The following is a 16314-nucleotide window of genomic DNA, read 5'->3' as shown; positions in this document are numbered from 1 at the left end:
TGGATGATTCGTCATATACACTGACAGCAGCTATTACCATCTTCTGCTGCACTGAAGAACTGTACTTTTTTTTTTCTGTACAGGAATAACCCTATTCTCTTTGTTTCTTTCAGTGCACAACACCGACAGTGCTCCGCTCCGAACTCTGAGGCTTTCAACGTTGCCACAATAAACCTGAGATTACAGTTCCCTACCGGAATATGCTCAGTGAGCAGCTCGGCTTTTGGATGCGCTCTTCTGAAACCAATTTCAAAAGATTATATAAAACTCTCTCAAATCAATTTTGAAGAGGTATCTCATAATAAGCCCCTATGTTAGTGTGAATAAACGGATCAGTTTGGGCATTTTGAAAGCTAATGAAGCCACAATCATCACCATTCAGTGCCGCGAAACAGGTGGAACTATGATTGCTTTTGCCTGACAGGACTTGTGGGAGGTCGCTGCTGAATATGCAGGACATAGCGGGGCCTGATATGCCCTGGAAATTCCCTATCTTTGATGGCTTTGGCCTCTTATGGGGCTTGCTCTTTGGATTATTCATTGCAAGTGCACCAGGGATGGCTTGCCCCACGAGTTGTCACTGTATAGAGAAGAGTGGCATGACTGTGGTCCAATGTATGTCTCGCAACTTGGAGAGAGTCCCACCAGATCTTCCAAGAGATACTGTTGTCCTACTTTTGGCATCCAACCACATCACCCACATCCCCAACCACGCCTTCAAAGAACTGCACTACCTTCAGGAGCTGGACCTGTCTCACAATGACATCGAAACTGTGGACCTCGGAGCTTTTCAGGGTGTTTCTGACAGCCTCCTGGTCTTGGATCTGTCAAACAATCGCATCCAAAGTGTCCCCAAAGAGGCATTTGCGCGCCTGCGAGCAAAAATCAGCCTCTCGAACAACCCGTGGCACTGCGAGTGCACGCTGCAGGAGGTCCTGAGGGAGCTGCGGCTGGACCCCGAGACGGTGAATGAGGTGATCTGCTACACGGCGGTGCAGGAGGAATATGCAGGTAAACCGGTAATCCAGGTGCTGGACTCAGGGATCAACTTCTGCAACTTTCACCACAAGACCACCGACGTAGCCATGTTCGTCACCATGTTCGGGTGGTTCACCATGGTGATCGCGTACGTCATCTACTATGTGAGACACAATCAGGAGGACGCCAGGAGGCACCTGGAGTACCTCAAGTCACTGCCGAGCAGCTCGCAGATCAGCAAGGACTTTGACACCATCAGCACTGTTCTCTAGCAGGGCCGTGTGTGTGCCTGTAAATATGTGAGTAAATGTGTGGTTATGTACTAAATGACTAAAAAGCTGTTGCAACACCAGTGTTTAAGCACATTATTCTGAGGTCTTTCAGTGACTGAAATGGGTCATTTAGATTTTTCAGGCCCCGTAAATAAATATGTTTATTTTTATTTCAAAAACATTTAAGTTTTATTAAATATGAGTAAATCTGGCTCTAGAACCGGACAGAGCCACAGCGATAGCACATAACAAACTAAATACTCACATTTCCATGATGGATGATAGATCTAGACTGGAGAGATAAATGTTCCCACTCTGTTGTCGATCCACAGTGTGATTGAGTTTGGACTGAGATGAATGAGTCGCACGACTGTGTCCCTCAGTTACTTTGTATCAATTGATTTATGTTCTTCCGGGCCAAGGTAAAGGCCTTTTCACGAGACTTTGGCTAACATATGAAATAGGGCAAGGTGTTCATTTACGCATTTGTAACCAGGAAACTACTGACACAGGAATTACGGTTACTCTGTGCAAACACTGCATTGTGTCATGTTCAAGACACAAATATATTGAAACTAGGAGAAGTTGCCATACTTTAGCAGCTCTGATGTGTCTTTGGTACAGGGCTACATCAGGTGATATTCCTGCATCGAAGGCTCTAGGTGAAATGTCTGTTTGTTTACAGTTGTTTAACCAATAAATAACTGATAACAGCCGCTTGCTGCTGCTGGTACATGACTTGATCAGAACAGTGATCAACCTTTAAATGCATCGATGAAAATCAACCCAGTCACAGGAAAACATTTTTGGCATTGTACAGTATGTCTCTACATTGAAACTAAATGTCTCTGAACCAAAAATACATTTCATATCAATATACATGTATGCCAATGTTATAGTGTTTTAACTGCTCATTGCGCTTTCGGCGTATCCAAACTGCATTCTCAATTATGTTTAGATTTAGGCAACGAAAGTATTTGGTTAGGTTTAGTAAAATATCTTGTTGTGGCTTAAAATACGTATGTTACTTATGGTTTCACACAGGACACAAACAGTGGTCTCCTTTGCGAAAGTCTTGTGTTTGACCTAGTCACCAGACTCGTCTTCTTCCTAAGTAGACTTTGGTTTTGACATATCACAATTGTATTTGTGATCAAACATAATCCGGGAGAAAATATGTTACCTCAAAAGATAATAAAAAATTCTTCGTAATATGCTTCGTAATATGGCAATGTCATTTTTTTGAATGAACACCTTGAAACTGCGCATAAGAGGTGTTCACAGGGGTTCGCGGAGGAGCCGAGGCGCACCCCCCCCCCCCCCCCCCCCCCACAAATCTCAACAACATTCATATGGACCTGCACATCAACAAGTCGATTGGTTGACTCACGTCACGAAGCAGGGTTGAAACAGAGATTAAAGAAACACAGCACAAGCCATGCAAACGTACCTGAACGACCACTGTTCATGCTCACCTACATGCAGCTTGAAGAAGCATACTTCCAGCCAAATCAGTGTTTAATATTTGTATCTAAACACATTATATTTTGTTTGATGATGAATCTTTATTAGAACTTCAGTAAGAGAGGTGTAATAGGTCTTAGTAGAGAGATAATATTACAGCCCTATATGATAACCTGCTACAATAGCAGTACCCTGGGAGGAAGTTTAGACATTGCAATTGCAGTCTGTTGTAAATTTCACAATTGTTTGAGAAACACAACAACTTTTTTTATAATCTTTGTTTGAACCACATGACATTGTCCATTATTTGGAAACCTTAATCTGAAAAAAATGTCTCATTGGACGGAAAGCCCATTTGTCCGACGGCCTGTTGTCCCCAAAACAAATTCCCATTGTTCAAAGGCCTGAGACTCCAAAAATAGAAACACTCGAAACACAAGTACATGGCTAATTATTATGCAAAATGATGTCTTCAGACCTTAACACGTTTGATTCCCCCCCCCCCCCCCCCCCCCACCACAGCAAAGGCATGCCCCGCCCGAGTCTGCCTCTGGTTGACTTAGCCCGATATTCCTACCCTAAACCTTACCAACCCAACCAATGAAGGCAACGAGTAACAAGAGGCTGGTTATGCATTCGCCAGAGGGAAAATAAAAACTTGAAGGTCTGATGACCTAATTCTGCATAATAATTAGCCATGTCTGTTTGTATTTTAGGAGCAATGGGCCCTTGGAAGAATGGGCGTTTGTTTTTGGGATAACGAGCTGTTGAACAAATAGTTTTTTTGTTCTAATCGGACATTTTTTGGACTATTGGAGTTTCAGAATAATGGGCCATAGGAACAATGGTACTTCCGCTGTACCATTTCCTGTGTAGGACTACAGTTTTGCACTGGTGTATCATCCGATACACCACAGAGAGAAGATCAGTTGAGCTAAATGTTGTATTACCTCTAGGAGGAGTCACAGGTAAAAATAAGTCATCACAAAGAATTGTCATGTGAAAAGTATTTATTAATGCAGCTTTGTACCGATACTTTTCAGAGCAATTTCGGGGGTCCAAAATTACTGTGTGTATTTATGTTGGATGTCAATGTTCAGAAGTGTCAAACACCACATGATATCTGTTACTTGTCAACCACAGCGGCACAACACAAACGGCTATATTAACATGACATTCCTAGTATTATAATTGATTTCATTGTACACTGTACACAAACGTAATTCATGAGTTGTGTCCAAGTGCCTACTCTCTGGGATCCTACACTATAGCACTGTGCACTAAGTTGGAACAACTGAGTGCTAAGTCCTCTCCCTGTCCACCATCGCAGAACTCAGAGTCAGCTACAAGGTATGCCTAGCTAGTTTCTAAGTAGGGGTGTTGAGTCATAAATGTGTTGATCCCCAATTCCCCCAGATGGGTGGATTTAAAAAAAAAAAAAAAAAAAAAGGACAAGAACGAGTGCCAGAAGACAATGACAGAAAAGTCTTTGAAAGTGTTACATGCTCTTCTGTGATTGACAACTTCCTGTACCTGTCCTCATGTGGTGATTCCCACTCATCTAGTAGTTCAACCAGGTTCAAATAAACTGAATTATTTGCAACTAATACTTGTTTTTAGTGTTGCATACTGTACTTGCATAAAGTAAAGTAGTCTTTTTGTACTGCTGTAGGTCTCTTTGTTACAGTGTCGACCTGTCTGTGCAGTTTTGAACTGTCTTATAAAAATGTTTGTGCTGGCCAATGTGTACACAACTTCTACAATCTAAAAGGCACTTACATGCCATCTGTGTTGCTATTTTTTGTAAAAATATGTCTTTAGCTAAACCCACGTCAAAGTGTTTGAGTATATTTCTATTTGTTTGATGTTTCTTCTTCATCTGTAGAAGAATTAGTCTATGAGCTGTGTATTTCTGTGATGGAAATGGAAGGGCTCCAATAATTTTGTTTGTGATAATCATATCAATTTTCTATCTGTTTGTTTCAATGTGTTTGTTTTATTTCATGGATTTTAATGGACACCTTACCAGCAATTGAAAATAAAAAATTAAAAAACATTTTTCAGGACAAAGCTTTTAAGTCTCCTCACATTTTGTATTTTGACTCCAAAAGTGATGATGGCCAAGCATTTTCTGAAGGAAACCAGCTTTCATCATCAAAACAGTGTATTAGTTGGACCTTCTGTCTTTCAGATTTTTCGACCTCGCCTTCTCAGTAACTTAGTTTGCAACACTTTAGCTTCAGAAATAAAGGAGCGGAGCGGATCTATGTCATTGTTTGACATCTGCTATAATTTCATTCCCTGTTGATGCAAAAGGTCAATGACTGTTAAAATACAAAAATAATACAAAAGTAAATGTTGAGTATTTCAAAATACTACTTGTATGTAAAATAGCAATTATATACTGTTGGATAGTTTACAGTTTATAATAATCCCATAATGTCATAATTCACATTTCTAATTAGTAGGTCTACCTAAATTCATCACAAAAACGTAGTAAAACATCCAATATTTGCCTCTGAAATTCAGTAGAGTAGAAGTATCAGGAAACAGAAATACTCAAGTACAAATACCTCAAAATTGTACTTATGTACAGTACTTTAGCTAATGTACAAAGTTACATTCCACCACAAAAATCATGGAATGTCATTTGTTGTGGTGATTTATCTGCGGCCATTGATTTTGGCCAACTTGTTTGTTCTAAGGAGGTTTCATGACGGAACAGAGTGACCTGACATTACTATGATAAATAACGGATTATTAATCTTCCAAGCAAGTGCACCTCACAGTGCAGGGTGTCCAGAGAAGCAAGCTCTACAGCTTTTGGCTTATCCAGCCAGTATCCATAGTGCACAGTGAGGAGATCGATGAAAGACTCATTACCGAGAGAAACTTGTGCCTGCTGCATCGGTATCAAAGGCCAGAGTCACTAAAGTTCTGTGACTTGCAGTAGCAATTATCTGAATTGCTGTTTCCTAAACCTACAGTACTGCCACTGTGTATCGTCTTTTTTTGCTGTATTTTCTTATCTGCCCTTTGTCAACTAATAGAGTTTCTGGTAATGGATCTGAGAGGCAGATGTTGGCCGTAGGCGTTATTGCAGCAGGGGTCTGTGAATCTGGAGCTGAAATAAGCCAATTAATTTAGTATTATAATGATCTGCAGAGCTATACTTAAGCATTTCAATGTATTATGCCAATGTGCAGACAAACATTCAGAGTCCAAGTTTGACCATCCTTCCATCCATCAATTCATGTTCCTCCACTTTTCAGTGCACTGGTTGTAGCTGCATCTACAGCAGCCGAGTCCCGTTAACCCAGAGGTCAGCAACCCACGGCTCCGGAGCCGCATGCGGCTCTTCAGCCCCTCTGCTGCGGCTCCCTGAGGCTACATCCACACTAATACGTTTTTGTTTTAAAACTCTGTTCCACACGGCATTTCAGCATCATTTTCTAAATGATCTCCGTCCATACTAACGCCTGAAAACAAATATCATGTGACCATTCACACTGGGTGTATATGCGGGTGCCGATGTACAACAGGAAGTAGATTGGTTGCTAAGTTAAAAAAAATACAAGAGTAATAAAATAGTCTTAATGACTTAAGATCTTTCTCTAAAATCTTCCTCTATAAACTCAAACAGACAAAATTCCTTTTTTAGAAGTTTTAGAAGTTTTTTTTTTTCAAACTTAGTTACAACGCAGGTCTTGCTCTATCTCTCTCACATCAAATTTACTTTAAAATGAACACTTACACATAATGTTTTACTAGATTATGGGTCATTAATGTGGTCAACACACGTCTCTCACTCGTTTCCTATGTTTCGTTGTTGTCTGTTCTCACTCGTAGCTCTGCTGGTGGCTGAAGTCTCTCGTACTGGAGAGCAATCCATGTTTTGTTCCTTTATAGTTTGTGTGTGGACTTCACAATAGTTGTGCAGAACAAAATAAGCATTAATAACAAAAGCAAAGTCCTCCGTGTTGTGTCCATCGGCCTCCCTAAAGCTGCAAACCGTGATTTCAGACGGCCGCTCCGTAGGGCTGTTAACGGCGCTCGCTAATCACTCCAATAACAGCTGCTTCCTCCGCAAATATGCAGACTTTAACTGGACAACAGCTGCTAGTAAAGACAACAAGGTCAGCAACACCTGTAATCAGTTCCCCATGTTAAATGAACCTGGTAGTCGATCGGTTATCAATGTTGTCGTTTGTGATATTCCGGGAAAGGGTCACGTGGTAGGGGCGTGACGAATCAGGGAAGGACTACGTGGGTGTCTACGTCATCATTTCTAAACTTATGCATTTACGAGGTAACCTTGGAGTTTTCAAACTCCTCTGTTTTCGCTGCTCGAAAAAGTAGTGTGGACGCTCAGTGTAAACGTAGCAAAACATATGCGTTTTCAAATGGAAATGTACTAGTGTTGACATGGCCTCAGTTATTTTTTGCACAGTGGACAATCTTTCAAAGGGAACACCTCTTATCTTGGAGTTTGAGGTGATACTGTGTCACTGAAAATATTTTTTTTTAAATAATTTGTCTACTAAAATGTGCGTCACATCCTATTATTTCGCTGTTAAGCGCCTTTCCCTGCAAGTGGCTAATCATGTTTGCAGACCGCCGCCCTATCTATCAATGGATAAATCCAAAAAAAGAAAAGCCACAGAGGAAAATAGAGTTTAATTCTGCATGGACGTATTAATTTGCTTTCACTGCCAATGATGCTGGCTCACCTGATGCTTGATATTTGGCGAGAATTTAGCAAACAACAAGAAATGTAATGTTGAAAGTCACTTCCAGAACAAACACACAGCATTTGCTGAACAGTATTATGCTGGAGATGAGCGAAAAAGAGCAATTTCTCAACTGCTGTTTTTTTCCCCTCTTCATCAGAGTTTGATACTGTTATAACAGGTAAGATAGCAATAAAATATCAAGAATTGTTTTTATTCTTATTCTATAATTTCACAAATACAACAAACTATAGTTTTTGTATATATATATATATATATATATATATATATATATATATATATATATATATATATATTATAACTATATATAAAACTTTATAAGCTGTGATATAAAAATTTTATTTGGTGGAAAATAGGGCAAAATGACTCTTTGGATAGTAAAGGTTGCAGACCCCTGCTCTAGCCCAACTTGATCCGCAGTATTTTCTTCAGCCAACTATTGCCAGACAACAATGTCCATCAGGGACATACTGGGACTGAAATTCAGCTGGCTAGTTAGCCAACGTGAACTTGCTAATTCCACCATGTTTTAATGCATTACACTGGGTCCCTGCTCCCAGCCACTAGCAGACTACAGCCAGTAGCAGACGTTTTGCGCTGGCTGAATTCCAGTACCCACAGCCGCGTAGGTCCGTCTCCGAGGCTGCCGCCTGCTCTCCTCCCAGCACAATTAGTGTGACGGTGGTGGGGAGTGAGGCAGAGGGATGTAGTTTTTGGCTAATTTGTGGTCTGACAAACAGTAAATCCGTTGAATTCAGTGCCCCATGCCATATCACTATTATCAAAGCTGCTGTCTATCATATGTCAACACTTTTTGCCATATGGAAGTAGATGTGGTTTCATCACGTCACGGGAGGCAAACTCTTAATTGTAGATGCCCCACTAGTCAATTAGCGAATCTCACACTCTTAATCATATCCTATATTGTATTGTAGCAAGATCAAGACATACTAAATGAATGGCCTCAGAGGGTGTTGACCTCACTCACTCTAATCAGTGCAGGGAATAGGCAATAATTGGCCAATTGTAGTTCCAGACAGATTTTTCAGGTTTTCTTTCACTCCCTGATAATTTTCTTGGCATGATACTTCACTATCCTTTTTGTTCCCTCCATGGACAACATAATCCATCCTTCTCTTCTGTTGATTAACATGTACAACGACGCACTTGGCTGGAATGTCACCCACTGGCACGCATTCCTGCATTTTGTTCATCCTGGCTGTTTGCCCTTTGCACCATATGTTCATTGAAATATCATCAACATTTTAATTGAAGACCCTGACAATTATTGTGAGGTAGACAAGAGAAAGTGGATAGCATTCCTTCTTGTTCGGAAGCCCTTGAGTTTGGGGACCAAACTGAAGAAAAATGAGACTGAAGAAGCTCAATATACATTTTACTATCCATTTCCTGATTATTCTAGTTATTTTGTGTTACCTTGATTTATTTTAAATCAAGTGTTGAACCAATGCATCATGCTAACATGGTCTTTTAATCTAATTGGTAATTGTTGTTAATCAATTGGTGGTTCGATCACATATTGCATCTAAAAAAAAAAATTTCTATGGAGATACAGAAACTGGTCTTTCTAATGCAAGGTTTAATTTGGTGGTGCAATATTTTTAATAACAAATATTATTACACTTTTAAACGGTAAACAACTCAAAGCACATGTCCTACAATGTAGGGCAATCATGTGCTGTGCAGCCAAACTTGAAACAAACAAGATTTTAGACAACATTTCCTAAAGCTATGTACAAATAGGCTGTATTTAAAATTCCTCTTGAACATAGATATTAATGATACTGTCAAACAGTGTAGAATGATATAACTTTAACAAATTTGAAGCTACTTGGAGCTATATTCAAGGGGTAACAATTACCATACAAAAATATAATGCATAACTTAACTGCATATTGAAAAAAATATGATCACACACACCTTATCCATGTCTGTAGCTGCCACTAGCTCCTCAAAGAACACTGATTTGGTTTGGACACTGGTGGTTTAGACAACTCTGACGAGATGGGTTTTCGAGTGATCCTGGGAGTCTCACTTGATGTTGTGTTATTGCGAGAATCAAGCTGCCGTGCAAGTTAATCTATGTGCCAAAAGTGGTAGTACAGCTCCTTGAATGGGGATAGATCTTGTGGCTTTCTTCCTATGCGATAGCTGAAATGGCTCATCGTTCTTTTCTCTTCCGTTTAACATAGGAGAAGGATGCACTGTAAAAAGTACCGCAATATGTCAATTTTCAGTGGGGAAGTAGCCTGGCTTTTCACACCACCTCAAGCTCTCAAGCTCATTTTTGCCAATCAGACAGAATTGTCAACGCTTTGCACTGTTTCCATTTCAGTCCGACATTGCCTCTACTCTAATCAACTTCCATAGGGGGCCGGGGGTTTGAGTTCCACTAACCAATCACTAGAGACCAACTGTATCTGCCTGAATATAAGGTCATCTTAAATTGGCAGGTGATGTGTTGCCATCACAACATACTTTATGCTAAGTTAAAAGTAAACCAGAACTAGCCTATTCAAAGCCAGGCAATATTGAGAAGACACTCCGTATACAGTATGTAAAGTATTTTCGTATTTTGTTAATGACTCTTATTCAGCAGCCCAGACATGAAAGACAGGCCACTGAGTGAACGATTCAGAGTCGGCATCTCTTCTGCGAGGATTTGTGTAAATGTTAGATTACTTCAATGGGTTGAAGATTCACAATGTATTGTTCAGAGGTGGCAGTAGGAGATTAACTTCACGGATGCAAATGAGGAAGACACGAGTGGAGAAGAGGGGCCGTGATACGCTAACAAAGACGCCACAGAGAGGAAACCGTGCTAGAGTCTCAACCCGACATCTCGTAGCAGTAGCACGGAGGTAAATTATACATTTGTCCTAGACATCAAAGCAGAGTGCTGTTGGACCCAGGCAAGCTCATTTCTAAACTTCAGCTTCATTTCCGGTGAACAAACTGCTCTTTTGCCCCACCCAACCTTTCTCTCTCTCTGTCCGTCTGCTTGTGTGTGTCTGGAAGCGCTTTGGGGCATTTTGTGACGCCTCCGCCTGTCTCCCGGTGCTGTGGATAGGGCAGGCAGTGAAATCTGGGCACAGCTATAAAAAGAACGCTCCTCAATATGACTCGGTTCACTTCGCTCGTACCAAAGAGTCATTCAAAATGTTTGGGTAGTTCGCCAATTAACATCACCACCTGGACACAAATCTAGGTCACCTGATTTTAAGTCAGCATTGTATCATTCTGGTGTTCATAATGTATGTTTCAAATGCTTTTCTACCCTACCAGACATTCAATTTTGGCCAAATCATGGAGCACATTTGTGTGTGTGTGTGTGTGTGTGTGTGTGTGTGTGTGTGTATGTGTGTGTATAAAAGCAACTCAAAAACCCAAACTAACAATATATGATACCATTTGCAATAGTCACCGGAAAGGGCAGTGTAAGCTTTGTTGGGTGTTCAAGCATGACTATTTAAAGTTTTGCATGCATGTTAAAGTGGCCAAAAACTTCTGATGATGTTTCCAACCCAATGTCAACATATTTCAGACTCAGAGACCAAACAGGTAACCGCTTGAAAAACTTTTATGCAACTTTTCACATGTCTTTATGTAGGACAAACCTTTACACTGGCCTTAAATCACAATACCATTTTACAACAGTTTGAGTCATCCTGAATCATTCATAGCTGTAACCTCTCCTGCAGTTCACTAACCTAAAACTACCAAGTCTCCTGTATTTGGACAGTTTTGGGCCATTTGGAGGGCATGGGTAGCAGGTGGCTGAGAGACTGCCAAAGAAGGTCACAGTTTGAATCCCTCAAATGGTGAATATGTCTTGCTGCATCAAAGCGTCCTTGAAAGTGCTAACCGGCCACATGCCAAAATCTCCCTAGCCTGCTGAATCATTTCAGACATCTACACTGCCACCATTGTCATAGCCTTTGTTTAAAAAATGAATTATACTAGGTTGATAATTGAAAAATGTACAGAATGAAGCTTCAGAAAGCAAGGGAATCCACAGCTCAGCATGCTAAATGTATTTCTGGAGTTGCAATGTTTCTTTTCAGTTTAGGAGTGGGAGTACTTCAAATAATTCCAATGCTGGCTCTCACTTCTTACCGCATATTACTGTAATAAGCATTACTTGGGGCCGTATTGCTGGGTCCTCTGGGGGATGGGGAGGCACGGGAGAACCAGAACTGAGCAGGGCAGACTGTCAGACCCCGAATGTGAGTTTTTCTGAGGAGACTCTGGTGTTCAGAAACGCTACTGCTTTTTTTCCCCACAGGGACAGCCAAAATCAACAGAAAATTAAAAAGGTCCTCATAGTAACTTTAATTTATTTAAAACACGGTCATGCAATTGTGCTAAGACCAAAGCACAGGTTAGTATTGAATTCAAAGTATGGTCACCTGGTCTTTTAATAAGATCTTTTGATACCACACCTACTGTATCATCAGGTCACTTGTCCAGAGAGCCCCGGACTGGGAGTTGTTTTGTTTTTCATTTAGATAACAAAGCACTTTGCTTTCCCACTGGATCATTTCACCGTCTCTGAAAACTGCAGTCATCAAGTCAACCCCACTGGTGCTGGTACGAGAACGTGTTCAATTACCCCTCACCATATTTCACTAAAACTACAGCTGCTTTGGTTCCAGCCATGGCTCAGGGAGTCACCCTCACTCCCCATCATTTCCACTTCTGTGGGTTGTAGCTTATGAACAAGAGGTGTTTCTGAATACCAGTTCTCAGACTTGATTACACCAGACTTCATGATATTTGTATTTGTATATAATAAAGACTTTTGAGTACTCTGTCTCCAGTTGCATGAAGGGTATTGATTTTCTGCTCAGAGAAGCGTGCTTTTTCAGCAAGCCCTGCAATCTCTACAAAAAAAAAAGAAAAAGAAAATTGCACTTTAACAGAAAGTATTTACGTGTGCAAGCTCCAAACCACGGGCTCCAGGCAGTTACTTTATCGTTGCAGAGATTAATGGGAGACTATTAAGTGCATGTAAATGTTACCCATACATGACTCCATCTTTTGGAGGGCATTCAATAAAGTGATGTCTGAAACTGACAAACAGCGCAGCGTACTAAATCAGATTTTCAGTGTAGCCAATAAATGAGGTGACCTGCTTCCGAGCAATGTTTAGTCAATGCATTTTTAAAATGGGGACATTCAGAGACGTGGAGGCTGTCTGGCCAGCAGACGTGTTGTGAGATCAAAGTACACCGTGGAGTGACTGAAGCATCAATTGCAACACCACAGCATCCCTTTCTCATAGAAAGTGTTATTGAAGAAATGTAATTTAAAATTACACACGTTCTTTCTGGAGGAACAAGAAATTCCTCATGTTCCTTGGTAACATTTTGTTCCAATGCAGGAAGTGCGAAGCTCTTGTACTGCAGAGAAGTTGTAGAGGCGGTTGGGGTAAAATCCAATAGAATGTGAATTTGTATCATGCTCTCCAGCTGGTAGTTAGGCCATACTGAAACACTGGATACACTCATTTGCGCCAAGTGTGAGATGATGAGGAAAATTATTTAAGCTAGATAAAAGAACATTATTTAATTTTTAGCCAAGTGTTTTTATATTCAATTAAATCATTTAATTGATTTATCCATAATTTGCTTTAATAATAGCATTCGAACAGGCTTGTGTGTTGGTCTTTGTTAAAACAAAGTTTGGCTCAACGAATGTAAAAAGACAGTTTGACAGACAGGATTTGGGCTGACAGATAAGATTGCACCTTACTCAGATTCAAGTGGGCTCAAGGCGCACTCTTATTATTCTTGGGATGACATTGCACCATCTCATTCATGACACAAGAATGTATCTTTATCCTCAATTATGTACTTCTGTTCGCCCCAAGGCAATTTGTCGCTAGCGTTGGCTTGGAGTGTTTGTATGTCTAAGACATACGTCCTTGTCTATATTGCTATATTAACTTTATAACTATGGCCTTTACTGTTAAAGAACACATTTACTGTAGCAATAAAAGGGTATTGCAATACACCAGGGGTTTCACAGAATAGTCAACTATCAAAACCACTACTCGGCTCTGTGCATCATCTGTGGTCCAAAAGGATAAGATGAATATGATATATCTCTCGCTATTAATCAACTACTTTTAGGAGTAGTCAATGACTACTAAAATGCAGCAGTCGTGAATGCCCTACAATATGCAGAGCAAGTGCTCGAAATGGGCCGGTACTCAGCTGTATGCGGAACCGGCACCTCTACATTGTACTATTTGGCATGCCGCGGCTTTTTCTTGCACACCAGCCAGTTAGGAGTAGTTCAGTCAGGGTTCAGAAGGAAGTCAATGGCAGTATAAAACAGGCAATGAAAAGAAAAGGTGTTTTCAGAGTGAGACACCGCAACCATGAGAGGTCCTAGGGCATTCAGCCATGATATCCAAAATATTGCTCAGCAGAATGCAAGATTATCCTGGGATTACCACTAATCCTATTCAGGGTCGGGGCATTGCTGACATTGGGCGAAGGCAGGGTTGCCTGGACAGGTTGCAAAGTCACATAGAGAGAGACAACAATTCATGCTCACATTCACACCTACAGGCAGTAATCAAGTAACCTAAGCTGCATGCCTTTGGACTGTGGGAGGAAGCCGAAGAACCCGGAGAAAACCCACACTAACACACAGAAGGGCCAAACAATTAATCAGAATATTTAAATGTTCAGATTTACAGGGCATCCAGATGGCTCACCTATAGAGCAGGTGTTCCATGTACCTTTGCTGCATGTCGTCCCCTCTCTTTCCCCTTTCCAGTCTGTCTCTCTCCTCTCTATCAATATGAAGACAGAAGCTGTGATATGTGTGGATAATGAAATCATTATTTATCTTTTGAAAATGTATGTGAAATTGCAGTTTTTAAGTAAAAAATCCTAATTTTTCTTGGGAAAGGACCCCCAAACCCAATGTCTCCTATAATAGAAAGTAAGAATATAAAAAGAATTGCTGATACACACACCAGCATGTGAATAAGGGGAGCACTGGCACTGCAGAGGTGATATATTGAAGACTTGGATTTGCGCACCAGTCTCTTTCCCTTTAGTCTGAAAGAGAACTTCCAGTACTGAGAAATAATGTGTAAGGCAGTCTTCATATAGCTGGTATTACATGCATGGTCGGGACCCAGCAACAACTTTGGAACAAGTAGTCTCAGGAAGCTTTTTCCTGAGACCTCATTTCCACAGACTTTTGTTGGTGCTGTCATATTTTAGAAAGAATGTATGTTGATTCATCTATTGGGAATCCAATCCAGTTTGCTTGCATTGGTCCTCTGAGTGAACTTCACTTTTGATAGAACTGCGGAGACTTACAAGGATTTACCATATTGTTTTTTTCTTCTGAAATGATAAGAATGAAAAGAAATATATAGTTTTCTAATAATATCTATTGTACTGTGCTAATTCTGCAAATGAGCTTTAACATTGTCAATTTAGCACCATGACAACCTGTAGCCGCAGACATCCATCATGTATTCATGCCGTTACCAAGTGTTATGTTTCATCATGTTATTAGCAGTGGAGATGGAAATCTGATTTTCAAAAGGATGTATGGATCTATAAGAGTCTTTGATCTGTAAAGTAATTATCTCCTGTCAGATGTCATGAGGAGCAGCAGCACAGAGAAGCATTCTGTTTCTTCCAATGCAGCATAGACTGCAAGAACTTACAGATCTTAAAAATGGGTGGCATCCATAATGTTGCCTGCACAGCCCTGAGGTGGTGCACCGTCGCACGAAACTTGGACCAAGCAATGTTGCCTCTTTGATGCCTTTACAACGCTCACCTGTGGACATTTTAGTAACTGGACCTCTTTGGGTATTAATTGAATACCCTTGATATAGGTAATCATGATAAATCAGAAGCAGATGTACTTAATAATGCATCATAGACTCACATAGCGTGACCTATTTCCACAGGTCTGTGTAATAGAAAGGTCTCACTCCACACATTATTATTCTGGTTTAGGGGGAGAAAACGCTTTACCTTGTTTGTATTTTTTTTTATTTATTTAAACCAGTTTAAAGCTCACACTCACACTCTCTCACACACACACACACACACACACACACACACACACACACACTCTAGTTGTCTTAGAAATCAGTGACAATGTCAATGCGTCTTTGGGCAAGGCGCTTCTTTTAAGGGGAAGGCGGGTCATCTGCTCGCTGTGTAGTCCATTCTCAGTCAGGCATATTATAATATGGCCAACCAAAGACACTCTTTATGTGGGACAATTGATTGGAGCTTTCGCTTCAATGCTGTTCAATACAGCTTATAATTTTAACTATGTGATTGCAGCATTGGATTAACTTGTGTCTGTATGCAAATTGGCAAATGGAAACAGTCGGAAGAGAATTGCATTCGATTTGTTGTGACTGCTCTGATCATCAGAGTATGTGGAAGATTGTTTCTGAAACCACCAAATAAGGTAATTCCTGCCTCTCACTCTGAATTCAACAATTAGATGGATCTTTTGTATTTTGTACAGACATCCACGCAACACAGATGATGCATCCTGCTGACTTCTGCCTCGATGATTTTACTTTTTTTGGTTTGTAGTGAAATATCTTGAAACAACTTTTGGGTGGATTGCCATGACATTTGGTAGACTTATTCATGGTCCCCAGAGAATAAATCCTACTGATTTGATGATCCTCCTTACTTTCCCTTTAGCACCCTACAGCATCAGGTAAAAGGTTTTGCATATTTTGTGAAATATCGTAACATCTACTTGATTGATGGGCACATGGCTGGATTTAGTAGACTCTAATATGACTCCTTGTGTTAGGTTGT

General features: G+C 40.5%; 1 protein-coding gene across 1 annotated transcript; it reads left to right on the top strand.

Moving 5' to 3' along the window:
* The first annotated feature begins 449 nt into the window (after positions 1-449).
* Positions 450-1250, top strand: lrrc3 (leucine rich repeat containing 3). Its single transcript, XM_068735883.1, has one exon. It carries the CDS (start codon positions 450-452, stop codon positions 1248-1250), a length of 801 nt encoding a protein of 266 aa, XP_068591984.1.
* Positions 1251-16314: the final 15064 nt, after the last annotated feature.

This window comes from Cebidichthys violaceus, unplaced genomic scaffold (assembly GCF_023349555.1).
Source record: "Cebidichthys violaceus isolate CVI_PGR_0920_01 unplaced genomic scaffold, fCebVio1.0.p SCAF_11, whole genome shotgun sequence".
NCBI classification, from domain to species: Eukaryota; Metazoa; Chordata; class Actinopteri; order Perciformes; family Stichaeidae; genus Cebidichthys; species Cebidichthys violaceus.
The sequence above is the reverse complement of the archived record's forward strand: the minus strand, read 5'-3'. Positions and strand labels throughout refer to the sequence as shown.

Bases quoted from the DNA above. Each gene is read 5' to 3' on its own strand.
- lrrc3 (XM_068735883.1), top strand. From the start codon at position 450: ATGCAGGACATAGCGGGGCCTGATATGCCCTGGAAATTCCCTATCTTT.